We start from the raw sequence: 11,670 nt of genomic DNA, 5'->3' as shown, positions 1-11,670 counted from the left end.
TTTTTTTTTTTTTTTTTTTTTTTTTTTTTTTTTTTTTTTTTTTAAGAAAAACTTAGTATGTTGCTTGCTTTATATCCAGTATAAAAACTTTGGATGTTGCTAGTAACTATATTCCATAAAATTTATTTGCTTCTTCAGATTTTCAAATTATTGTTATTCTCTTCTGATAGGATCTATTGTTTTTGACCCACTTCCATAATTTCAGTTTCCTTGTACTACCATTTTGTCTTGTTGCAATATTAGCTGTAATAATGTTTCTTCTCTCTGGTGTTAATATAGGATCAAGAACCTGTCACTGTGACTGGCTTGTTGAATGCACTTGGATTGGGAAAGTATGCTATCCATTTTCAAGCTGAGGAGGTGAGTAGAAAATAGAACTCTTTCCTCAAAATACATGAGCAATGTGTTTGCCATTTTCCTTGTTATCTCTTCATGTCACTATTAGTATTTTTTCACCATCATATTTGACATGGAGAAGATTCAATTAGGATCTAATTCATGTTTGCAAAAACTAAGGGTGTGTTTGGTTCAAACATTGGAATGAGAATGGTAGTGTGAATCAAATACTTGGTAATGGTAATGGGTTTAAGTAGGAGGAGTCACTTTGTTTGGTAGTAAATAGGAATTGGAATCAAAATTAATAATTAATTTATTAAAATAAAAATAAATAAATATATAAAATATATAATACATATATACACACATACATATGTGTATATATATTAAAATTCATGAATAATGACCTTTTTTTATTTTTTCCATTTTTTTCTCCCTCACTTTTTATCCATTCTTTAAAAGTAGAGGAGTAAAATGGTAATGGGTTTTGCAATTACTAAAGGATTTGATTCCAAAAGTAGGATGACAAAAATAGGCAAGCAAACATGGCAATGGATATCAAAACCCATAGTAGGATGCAAAAGTCCCCACCAATGACCAAACACACCCTAAGTTCTTTTTGGGCCATCTGTTGGCTTGCCCAAAAAGAGGTGTTCTGGAAAGGCATAATTTGAAGCTTCTTGAAAAAGTGTTTTGTGCATATGTATCTTGAACTTTAGTTGGTAGGAATGATAAGTCCTGGTCAGAATTTCTTCCTTGATTGGACTTTATTTTTACAGTCATCTGTATTCGTGTTACTGACTGGAACTTCTATATACCATTGATAATGTGCTGTGTCATCCCATAAGTTGCACACTTTAATTTTTGGAGATTTTCTGTTTATATTCCTTTTTCTGTGTTCCAAATATTTTATTTTGCAGATGTTTTGTCCCATAGATTCTGTGAAACTGCAGATATTTGCTATTCCCTCTAAAAAACGTTTCCTTCCCGATTAACATCATTTCTCAGGTGGACATGGCTGCTCTGAAGCAAATGGGGGACCGTGACCTGAAAGAGTTAGGGATACCAATGGTATACACATACAACATTATCTTGTTGTGCCAATTTAATCTATTATGTGGAAATTTAGTTCTGGCTCAAGTACCATCTTCAATTTGTTGAATGTGCACTCTCCAATATTAGTCATACTTATTTTTCGACTGGTTATCATTTGCAGGGACCAAGGAAGAAGATATCATTGGCTATAATGGCTTATAATAAAAAGCCAAAACCAACATGACCAATCACCTGTATGCTTACTGTATTGAACATAAAACATCAAATTGTGTCAATATATACATTTGAAGGCTTTTGAAGTGAACATGCCACCTGTGAGAATTTGTGTCTGAACAAAGTAGCACTGAGATCTTGATTGTATAGAGGGAGAAGATCTCTGTTTTGAATGTGTGCACTGTATAGTAGTCATCTTGGTGTATCTTAGCTAAGTCATTCAGAAACTATGCAAAATGTTTTGCCATTGCTTGAAATTGATATATACTGCATCCTACATTCCTACATGTGATTGCTTGAAAGAGCTTGGAAGATGTGTATGCCACTGCTGCAAAAATTGGCCTAGGCGCCCTTAGGTCGAGGCCAATTGCTCCCTAGGCGACCAGTCGCCTAGCGCCTAACTCGGCAGAGTTGGCAGTGAACTCGGTCGAGTTAACTCATCCAATTTGGCCGAGTCGGCCAAGTCTAGGCGGTAGTCTACCGCTCGACTAGTGTCTAGCGCTTATTGCGCCTATTGCAACCTTGGTGTATATTGCATCGTTGGTTGAACTCTTAATACAATGACTAAATTATAGAAAGTCTCAATGCTTACACACTAACACACCATGAAAGAAATTCGTCATTACAGAAGGCGTTGGCTCAAGTTAAACATGAGATCGAGAGTCCGAATTTATGTGTATGCAACATCTTTTTGATCATCCTGTTCTTCTCAAACATAATATCAGGAGTTAGAACTTTTTTGTATGTAGCAACCGCTCTGGGGAGGCCTTGACTAAATTGGTTTCGAGAAAATTATCTCAAATGTGATATTATTGAGATTTAACTAGATTAATCTTGTTCTGAGAGAACTAATCAGACTGCTCTAATCCTCCCTATTATCCTTGTTTTCCTAAAGGAGACAACCACATGCAATCATGCAACAAACATCATTACAAGAAATAAATCCTGATGTTCTTGAAAATCATGCAAGAAAACATCATGAAAAACACACAAGATTATTACACATTAATTAATTAACGTAACCCAAAAGCCAAAACGAGATTTGAGCCACCCAACAACGTATGACAGAGCATGGGTTGGGTTGATGATTGGCTAAAATTGCAGCACCTGCTAGGCTGCTACTTGCTCAGTTGCTCTTTCCTTTTCACTCATAGTACTCTTTTGTCAATGGCAAAAACCAAAAAGTTGCAGTGCCCATTTGTAAAGGCCAAGTCATATCAACATTTCTCTACTTTTACAAAAGTTTCTTTAAAAGCATATATGCCCAAGTTTATTCCTGTCCATGCCACTTTATTGGGTCATCTAATATGTCAAGTCTGGTTATCTTATCTTTTCTTGAAAGGAAAAAATATATATGTATTTTTGGTGTGAACATGGCTTTGGAAAATAAAGATGGAATTTTTCTGCTTATAGCTTATTATAAATCTTCAAATGATATATATAATCCATAAGAATCGTGAGTCGTTATATTATTGTTGATGAGTTATAGGGCATCCCAATAATACAAATAGTAAATGTAAAGTAACCAGGCTAAAGGGTTTATTTATTGGACATATCTCAACTGGTCGAGTTATGGACTGGGTGGAAAGAATCTACGGTTGCTAGGGTGTTAGAGTAGCTAGGTGCAAGGTCTTATTGCACAATCACCTTGTAGACCGACCGATTGGATTATTCAATGAAGACACCATGTCACCCACTTGTTGTAGGCCATCATCGCATTGCTCGAGAATTAGAACTCCAAGTATAAATGGCTCACCTATGTCAGAGGGCGAGGGGGCGTCTTCTCTAATTCATCATTACCCATTGTACCAGACTCTTATATAATATCCAATAAGACATTTTAATTCGCATTAGATCGATTGATCGACTTATACTTGACTTATGACTGTTATCTTGTAGTGTAACGGTAAATTCACCTTAATCTAATTTATGCTATCAATTACCTTTATATATATATATATATATATATTTATTTATTTATTTATTTATTTATTTCGTCTCAATGATGGGTGCAATTCTAGAGAGATCATGACCCTTTTTGTCTCACCCCCTCTTGGATGCATTAACTTTGTGTATAACGATCAATTAGGGACTGTTTGCGATTGTCTCATTCTTGAGACGGTGTAGGCTGTTCTGTTCATGAGACTCAGCCTCGGTTTCCCCCCTCCATATTGTATTGCAAAAAAAAAAATGACTAAAAAAGACTTCTTTTTTGTTTTTCTTTCTTTCTTGCACATCTAAATCATGTTCTTGACTAATTTGAAAGATAAGAGAATCACACCAATAATGAACAATTTGATTGGTAATTAATTTGTCGTGGCCATTAAAAAACAAACAATATATATGTCCTTGTTCAATATTAAAGTAGAAAAAGAAGTGAGCATGATTTTTGTATAAAAAATTAAGATGAATGTATGAATGATTGAATGGAATATAATTCTCATATTAAAAAAATTATAAGTTCGATTTGTTGGTCAAACATGTCACACAATGTATTTTTAGTGTAGCTTATTATTTCTTTTGTGTGGTTAACTCGAGTTATTGTGTACATTCTCGAATAATAGTTGTAAATTTCTAAATAAAAAAAAATAGAAAAAGACGTGTCCTTTCAACTACTTAATATTAGGTGTTAACCAATGCATGGCTAGTGGAGAGTTTGGAAATGTATGTCACAAAGCAAAAGGACTATACATGGGGAAAGAAATATTATTAAACTAAAAGATGAAGACTTTGAATGAGGAGGATTAGCTGGAGTCTTTATCGACCAAACAAAATCTACATTTAAATGGAAATTATTGATATCAGCCCAAATACTCTTCTTATTGACATTGTTGAGTGTTGAGCATATAATATAAGGATAAACTACAAATAAATCATTGTATTATTTGAAAACAAGCTAAGCAATTAGATCATAGAATTTGAATAACTCTTAAATAAGTCACTGAATTCAGAAAAACAAATCAATTAAGCCATTTAAACCGGAAAAAAAGAACAATTAACTCATTTTAAAAATTTTCAACGACAGTTTTCGACACTGCGACCATTTCCGGCGAGGACGACCAGGAATGATAGTATCTATAATACTGCACCATAGAGAAATCCTTATTGATATTTGTGGATTAGTGATATAAGACATAGAGTCTCAAATGATGATGCCTTAAAAAACAATATAATTTGGGTGTTAGAATAATGGGAAGGATCATGTGGGAAGCAACAGCAAAGATAAAAAGGGAAAGAAAGCTTAGCAATTAAGCTTAGAAAGCAATGATGATAATACACACTCCATGCACGACTGCTGCTCTGCTCTTCAACACATCTCAATGCATGGCTGTCACCCATCTTTTCCCATGCCTTTTTAGAGTTTTTAATCGGAATGCAGAAAAATTCATAATCCCTATTTAATGATGTGTATTGAATATTGTTGTAAAAATCGACTTAGACAGTCGCTTAGGTACTACTCTATCGCTCGATTAACGCCTACTGCAACAAGAGTATATATGTATAATAGTCTACAAATTACATAAGAATGACAAATTACACTAATAAGAAGATCATGTGCTATAAATTTGACTGAAAATATGTTGACAAGACTCATACTTTTGATATTCTGATACGAGAATTATGCTCCAATCACTTACCCATTCCTTTCGGGACCTTTTTTGGACTTTTGAATCCATAAACTGATGCCAAAATATTACTTAATTAAAAAGGCATAATCAACCTAGAATAAGAATCCATATATGCATGCTCTTCCTTGAGCTCTTTCCGTACTGCTTTAACAGGAGGTGAAAGTAAGATGTTGCAGAGATTTTACTTGCGTCAAAATTAGCCTTTCAGGCGCCTGAAAACTTGGTTCAGAAATCGCAACAAAATTAACCTTTATGTATAAAATATAAATGATATTGTTCACATGTTAATTTTTCATTTATTAGTTAATTTTAATTGATTAACTCATTCAGTTAAAAGTATTGTTTAGTAAAAAGGTGAAATATCAGAAAAAATGTAACATGAGTTACTCGTTAATTATTATCCATAAACACAAATTCTGAGTAAAAATTAAATAAAACATCATAAATTACAACAAGTTCATTATAAGGTTGTATCTTGTACTTTAAAAATTATACTCTTTCTTTCAACATTTGGTAAAGCACAAAATTGAACATGTTGAAGACTATGGTAGGCACCAATATCCTTAAAAACATATTTTGTACTATGTGTTGTTTTTATATTAATATATAAAAATTTTATAATGACATGATTTGTAGTATAGTATGTTTAGTAAAATTAGACGTGGTACTTAAAAAATTGTATCATTACTCTTCATTTACTTATAGCATCTCAAATAGTTGTGATTTTTGAGGAGTTTTTACAAGTGTGACTAGAAAAGAGAATATGAGATGAAAACAAAGTGCCAACAAAAAAAAAAAGATACAGAAGATTTTATGCGTTCGCTGGGTGTGCAAGTTGCGCATTTCTAACGCGTTATCTTCTCCACGCGGATCCTACATTTTCAAACCGAAATTCATACCTCCTGCAAGAACCTCACATATTTTCTCTCATCACCTTCTCTCATCAACATCATCCATGTTTTCTCAAAAACTACATCAAAATCTACTGATGGAGATCCTCTTATGAAAAAATATAACGTACAAGGTTCTAAGTTTCAAATTTGACTCTCAGATCAAAGTTGTTTATTAAATTTTTTTTTTCAATCTAAACTAATCCATTTTGAACAATCTAAATTGATTTATCTCTTTGTAATCCTTTCTCATTAGAACCCTAAGAGGAGATTTACTTAACACACATTTAAATAGTCGCAAATAAAGGTGTAAAACTTAAGGTGTGTGTTTTTATTTTGTGTATACTAAATAAAGAGTAACAGTAGCAAATTCACTCTTCCAAATTCTGTTGCCTTTTTCCCTACACTTTGATATTCTTTAATCCCTCAAACTACGGATTCCGATTAAATTCCCCCGCGTTTTTCTGCTCGACGTTCCCGTCTCAAGAACGCTTTTTCTCCTATTCCCTTTCCCTTTTTCTCTCTCGTTCCGTTCCATTCCATTCTCCAGAAGAAACGCTGCGAAAATGGGGAGTGGCAAGACCAGATGGAAGCTCTCCTTTCACAGGTCCACGTTTCTCAGGAAGCATCTTACGATTCCCACTGAGTTCTTGTGTCCAATCTCCCGTTCGTTAATGGCGGACCCTGTTATCGTCTCCTCCGGCCATACCTTCGAGCGCAACTGCGTGAATGCTTGTAAGTCTCTGTGTTTTACGCCGGTTTTGCACGATGGATCGGCGCCGGATTTCTCCGCCGTTATTCCGAATTTGGCGCTCAGGTCTGCTATTCTGAACTGGTGTGAGTCTTCGCTTCTGGAATCTCCGGCGCCTATCGATTTTCTCTCGGCGGAGAAGCTCGTGCGTGCGTTAATGGATTCTCAGAGCCGCGGGACGGAGAAACATAGCGATTGCGAGGTTTTGAAGGAGTTTAGTGAGTCCCGTACGAGTTCTGAGGAGGAATCAGCGGTGGCCCCCGCTAGCGGGCCCACTACGCCGCTGACGAGGCGGCCGGCGTGTTACTCGTCGTCGTCTTCGTCGTGTGATTTGGAAGCTCTGCACGCGAATTCTCTGGACGAGGATGAGTTTGTAGCGAAGCTGAAGAGTTCGCTCGTGTTTGAGCAGGAGGAATCGGTTATTTCGCTCCGGAAGGTGACCCGAACGCGGGAGGAGACGCGCGTGCATCTTTGCACTCCGAGAATACTCGCCGCTCTCCGGCCGCTCATCGTCTCCAGATACGCCGCCGTCCAGGTGAACGCCGCGGCGGCGCTGGTGAATCTGTCGTTGGAGAATCGGAACAAAGTGAAAATCGTGCGATCCGGAATCGTTCCGCCGCTGATCGACGTGCTGAAAGGCGGTTCTCCGGAATCGCAGGACCACGCCGCCGGCGCGCTCTTCAGTCTAGCCCTAGACAATCAGAACAAAACCGCAATCGGCGTTCTCGGAGCTCTCCCTCCGCTTCTACATTCTCTCCGTTCAGAATCCGAACGGACACGACACGACGCCGTTCTCGCGCTCTATCATCTCTCTTTAGTCCAAAGCAATAGGGATAAACTGGTGAAACTCGGCTCCGTTCAAGCCCTAATTGCGATGGTGAAATCCGGCCATATGACAACCCGCATTCTCCTAGTTCTCTGCAATCTCGCCGCCAGTCCGGAAGGCCGCGCCGCCATGCTCGACGGCGGTGCCGTGGAGTGTTTCACCAGTATTCTAAAACGAGAGGAACTTGATTCAGACTCCATTACCACTAGAGAGAGCTGTGTTACTGCACTGTATGGTCTCAGCCATGGCGGATTGAGATTCAAGGGGCTAGCAAAGGAAGCTGGAGCAGAGGAAATTCTGATGAAGGTGGAAGCAAATGGCAGTGAACGCTCCAGGGAAAAGGCCAGGAGGATACTGGAAGTGTTGAGACAGAAGGATGAAGAAGATGAAGAAGTGGACTGGGAAGAACTGCTCAACTCTGAAGATGATAGTAGCCAGAGAGTGTAAACCCAGTTCTTGATTCAGTTTGGTTATGGTTTTGTATCTGCTGCAGTGCTGCTAATTTGGTTCTTTCTGGGGGGAATTGGGTTGTAATTATCTTCAAGTTTTTTGCTTGCTTAGATGCTGATAGAGTGGTAATGGCTTCCGGGTTTTGGCTATCTCAGCCATCAGAGTAAATAATATTTTGCTGAAGCTGTAAATAAAGATTGTTTTGGGGTGGGGGGGATTTGGGAACAGAATTTTATTGAAAGAATCCATTTTGAGCTGTATGTTTTATTGCTTGTGGTTTCTTGTTACGCATCTGGCTTGTATGATTTCTGTTGAAACTAATCCAGTTGAACTTTGGTTGAGTTCTGGGAGGATACTCTCCCGGACCCGAATGAAACTTCGAACTTTGGTTGGGTTAAGTGTTAACTCTTGATCTGAATGAAACTAATCTAATAGAATTTCTATCTCAGATCAATTTTGTCAAAATATGATGAGGGAGCTTAATACCTGGAGCTTAAAAGAAATTTGCATAAATAGACAAGTATCCTAATAGTAATACACACCATCGTATATCTACATTTCATATATATTAGATGTCACGTCCAACATTGCTAGACTTGTCAAAGTCAAATGCTCCCAAAATCCAAAAATCGTGACATCGTTTGAGTGTTATGCTTTCAGCTACTTCATGCCACAGTCCACTTGAAACTCCCCATCTGCACAAGCATTAAGTTGTTGGTATAATTCCAAGTTTCTAACGCGCGAGAAAATGTATATGAAAGGAGTGTTAGCTAGCAAGAATGTTTACTTTTTAGATACACAGCTAAATTTGCCTGGGCATCAGCTTCGGTGTTGTATTCCTGGCACGTAAAAGCAAATCAGCAATCAGAATGAAGGCGGGTGGATGGATATAAGAGTATGGAGAAAGACTAGATTTTTGAGATGATAAGTTCTTGTAGTATCCATTGACGAAATCAACTTTTACGAGAGGGGAGGGGGGTATTCTCCTATGAAAATGGTAAAACAAGGAGACCAAAGCATCTTCGGCTCGTAACAATTTGTAGAGTGCTTTATTTTAGCAAGGCACTCGATTTAAGATAAGAGGAAGGAAATGTAATGCGTACTCTTTCAACATGGTTAATCTGGAAAGATGTGAATTGGTCCTTGTATTCTCTGACCACCTTTGACAGCTCGGCCATGTTCTGGTTCTTGGTTCTCCAGATTCCTTGAGTCTGTTCCACCAAGAAAGTATGAAAGGAGACAACGAGGTTTTGATAAGGCATTACCAATCATGCATGATTAAGTGTTCTACGGATGCTGTGCAGTAAACCTAGGAGAGAGAGACAAAAGAGATGTAAGACCTGCATGCAGACAAGCTTTGAATCTCCTTGGGCTCGTATGTGTTTAAACCCTTTCTCAAGAGCATACTTCAATCCCAAGATCAAACCCCTGTATTCAGCAACGTTGTTGGTTGCAACACCCACGCCTTCACGCAACCGGAAAACCTGAATAAAATGTTGGAAAAAGCTGTACCTCACAAATTTGACCAGTGTCTACTGTCTGGGAAAAAACAAAAAAGAATACCTACCATACTTCCATCTGCAGCACGCAGCACAGCCCCAGCACCAGCAAGTCCAGGATTTCCCTTTGAAGCACCATCGAACTCAAGAATACAGGAACTCTGTACATGATGAAATGATGCTATTATCGTTAAAGAATCAATTTGAAGCTGTAAGCCAAAATTACTTGTAATAAAGATTTTTCTAGGTGAACAAAGAAGAGGAAGAAGAGGAAGTCACTCAGTCAGTAACCCAGATGAAGATCTAATAAATTACTTGTAATAATTATTGGAGCTCATGGATGCATCCATCCAGTTTTGTTTGCTTACAAATGTCAAAAGAGGGTTAGGTTTATCTTTTGACATTAAGCCTAGAAAGTTCACACCAACTCTCTTCTCCAACAACTTATTACTGTATTGAGTTGACTCAAGAAGAGGCTTGAGCAAACCCTACATGCCCTACGTTTTCCTTCATGGAATCCTCACTTGAAATGTAAAAGGAAAAACAAAGGATCAGAATTTCCAGGAAGAAACTTACACAGTAAGACGAAATTGGAGGGACTTCAAGGAAATTATCTAATTTTCCTGGTTTTTGCTGAGTAGATGTTGAATACAAAGGAGATCCAGCCATTTCCTGTTGATCAAGGAAATTATGCATTTAAATTTTAAAGTAAACTCCTTTAAAATGAAGATGAATGATTGAACTTGAAATGCAGAACATGTCACTGATAATCCTTCAGAGAATAGCAAAATAAACCAAATATAATCATTTTAATCAGCCTGAACTGATCAAGCTACAACACTAAAAAGTAATGGAAGTTTTTAGGCAAAGAACATGCAACAGTTTCTTCTCAGTGAATAGATATTTTGAGAGACATGGGAATCATTAACAACTGAAGGAAACATAAATATGTCATACACTCATACAACAACAAATTCTCCAGAGAGGCACATAATGTCACAGAATATCAATATATTCTCATATTCTATATTACCTGTGCCCGTTTCTCCTGAAAGTCCTTGCTGAGTGGTTTATCTTTGGAAGAACCTGGTTGCTGGCACAAGAAACCTCCGTGAATTATTGGATAGAATCTTTTAATACAAAAAATTCAACAATTTTTAATAACCCAATGCCATTCTTTAAGTTTTAGAGTAAACAGTATAATCATGTGGATTGGCAAAACTAAGTTTAAAAACCTACATTGTACTCAAATAGTATATCACTTGGAAAATTAGTTGCCTGACCAGAAAATATATATTTCCACTCTACTACAGTCTACAGGTGTCATTTGCAAAAGCACAACTCAGTCATGAAGCAATAAAAGAACGTTCGTCTCCCTGAAGTAAGGTGTTGCAAACTTGCAACTTATAAGACTAGGCATTGATCTTCTCCAAAAATGAAGCAGAGAACCGGAAAGATAAAACCATTTGAGTGGCTGATTACGAGTCAAGGAATATGCGTCTAACCCGGAAAGGACAGGGTACAAGTAAGCCAAAGAGATCATCTCGAACATCAGTGGAGTCAACGGAGTACATTGCATTCTTAAGCCCATGAGAAGTAAGATATTCTTCAGATTCTTTAGCCAAGTGATACCCTTTAAATACACTTATAGAAGGCTCACCAACCTGAAAAATCAGGACAACAGACCATCTCTAAGCTTCTCATGATAAAGTCATAGTACTACTGTTTGAAAATCACAACCCCTATAAATTCTTCTCTAGAAATAAAACAAATTTCATCCATAAACTTCACGTAAATAGACATTAAAAGAGATGCTGAAAGCTTACAGAGGACCGAATTAGGGCTTGGAGATCACTTAAGCTTTTGTAGATACCAATAACGTTGCCCTTACGGACGACATAAAATGCATCCTTTTCGTCTCCCATTGATTGCTGCTTCAGCCACAATGACATCCTCCACCCAGCTTCACACGTTACAAAACAAAAGAAATTATTATAATAAAAAAAAAAAAAAAAAAAAA

At 37.2% G+C, this 11,670-nt stretch overlaps 3 protein-coding genes across 3 annotated transcripts in view; 2 read left to right on the top strand and 1 right to left on the bottom strand.

The window, feature by feature from the left end:
• LOC116018866 (ankyrin repeat and SAM domain-containing protein 6-like) overlaps positions 1-1,892 on the top strand; it is a 4,898-nt gene extending 3,006 nt beyond the window's left edge. The window contains exons 5-7 of the mRNA XM_031258884.1: positions 280-360; positions 1,345-1,407; positions 1,553-1,892. Coding sequence (XP_031114744.1) covers positions 280-360; positions 1,345-1,407; positions 1,553-1,615 — 207 coding nt within the window. The 3' untranslated portion in view covers positions 1,616-1,892. The remainder of the gene's footprint in view (positions 1-279; positions 361-1,344; positions 1,408-1,552) is intronic.
• A 4,591-nt stretch (positions 1,893-6,483) lies between these two features.
• LOC116020125 (U-box domain-containing protein 40-like) lies at positions 6,484-8,569 on the top strand. Its single transcript, XM_031260613.1, has one exon. The coding sequence runs from the start codon at positions 6,691-6,693 to the stop codon at positions 8,146-8,148; it is 1,458 nt and encodes a 485-aa protein (XP_031116473.1). The 5' UTR covers positions 6,484-6,690; the 3' UTR covers positions 8,149-8,569.
• Positions 8,570-8,638: 69 nt separating this feature from the next.
• Positions 8,639-11,670, bottom strand: part of LOC116020126 — a 4,183-nt gene continuing 1,151 nt past the window's right edge. Inside the window, exons 2-10 of the mRNA XM_031260614.1 lie at positions 11,477-11,613; positions 11,156-11,314; positions 10,684-10,743; positions 10,227-10,322; positions 9,719-9,811; positions 9,492-9,635; positions 9,255-9,362; positions 8,939-8,990; positions 8,639-8,846 (exon numbers count right to left, since the gene is read on the bottom strand). Coding sequence (XP_031116474.1) covers positions 8,812-8,846; positions 8,939-8,990; positions 9,255-9,362; positions 9,492-9,635; positions 9,719-9,811; positions 10,227-10,322; positions 10,684-10,743; positions 11,156-11,314; positions 11,477-11,613 — 884 coding nt within the window. The 3' untranslated portion in view covers positions 8,639-8,811. The remainder of the gene's footprint in view (positions 8,847-8,938; positions 8,991-9,254; positions 9,363-9,491; positions 9,636-9,718; positions 9,812-10,226; positions 10,323-10,683; positions 10,744-11,155; positions 11,315-11,476; positions 11,614-11,670) is intronic.

The sequence above is a fragment of the Ipomoea triloba genome, chromosome 5, assembly GCF_003576645.1.
Source record: "Ipomoea triloba cultivar NCNSP0323 chromosome 5, ASM357664v1".
Taxonomy (NCBI): Eukaryota; Viridiplantae; Streptophyta; class Magnoliopsida; order Solanales; family Convolvulaceae; genus Ipomoea; species Ipomoea triloba.
Note: the sequence above shows the minus strand (reverse complement) of the source record. Positions and strands in the feature narration are given on the sequence as shown.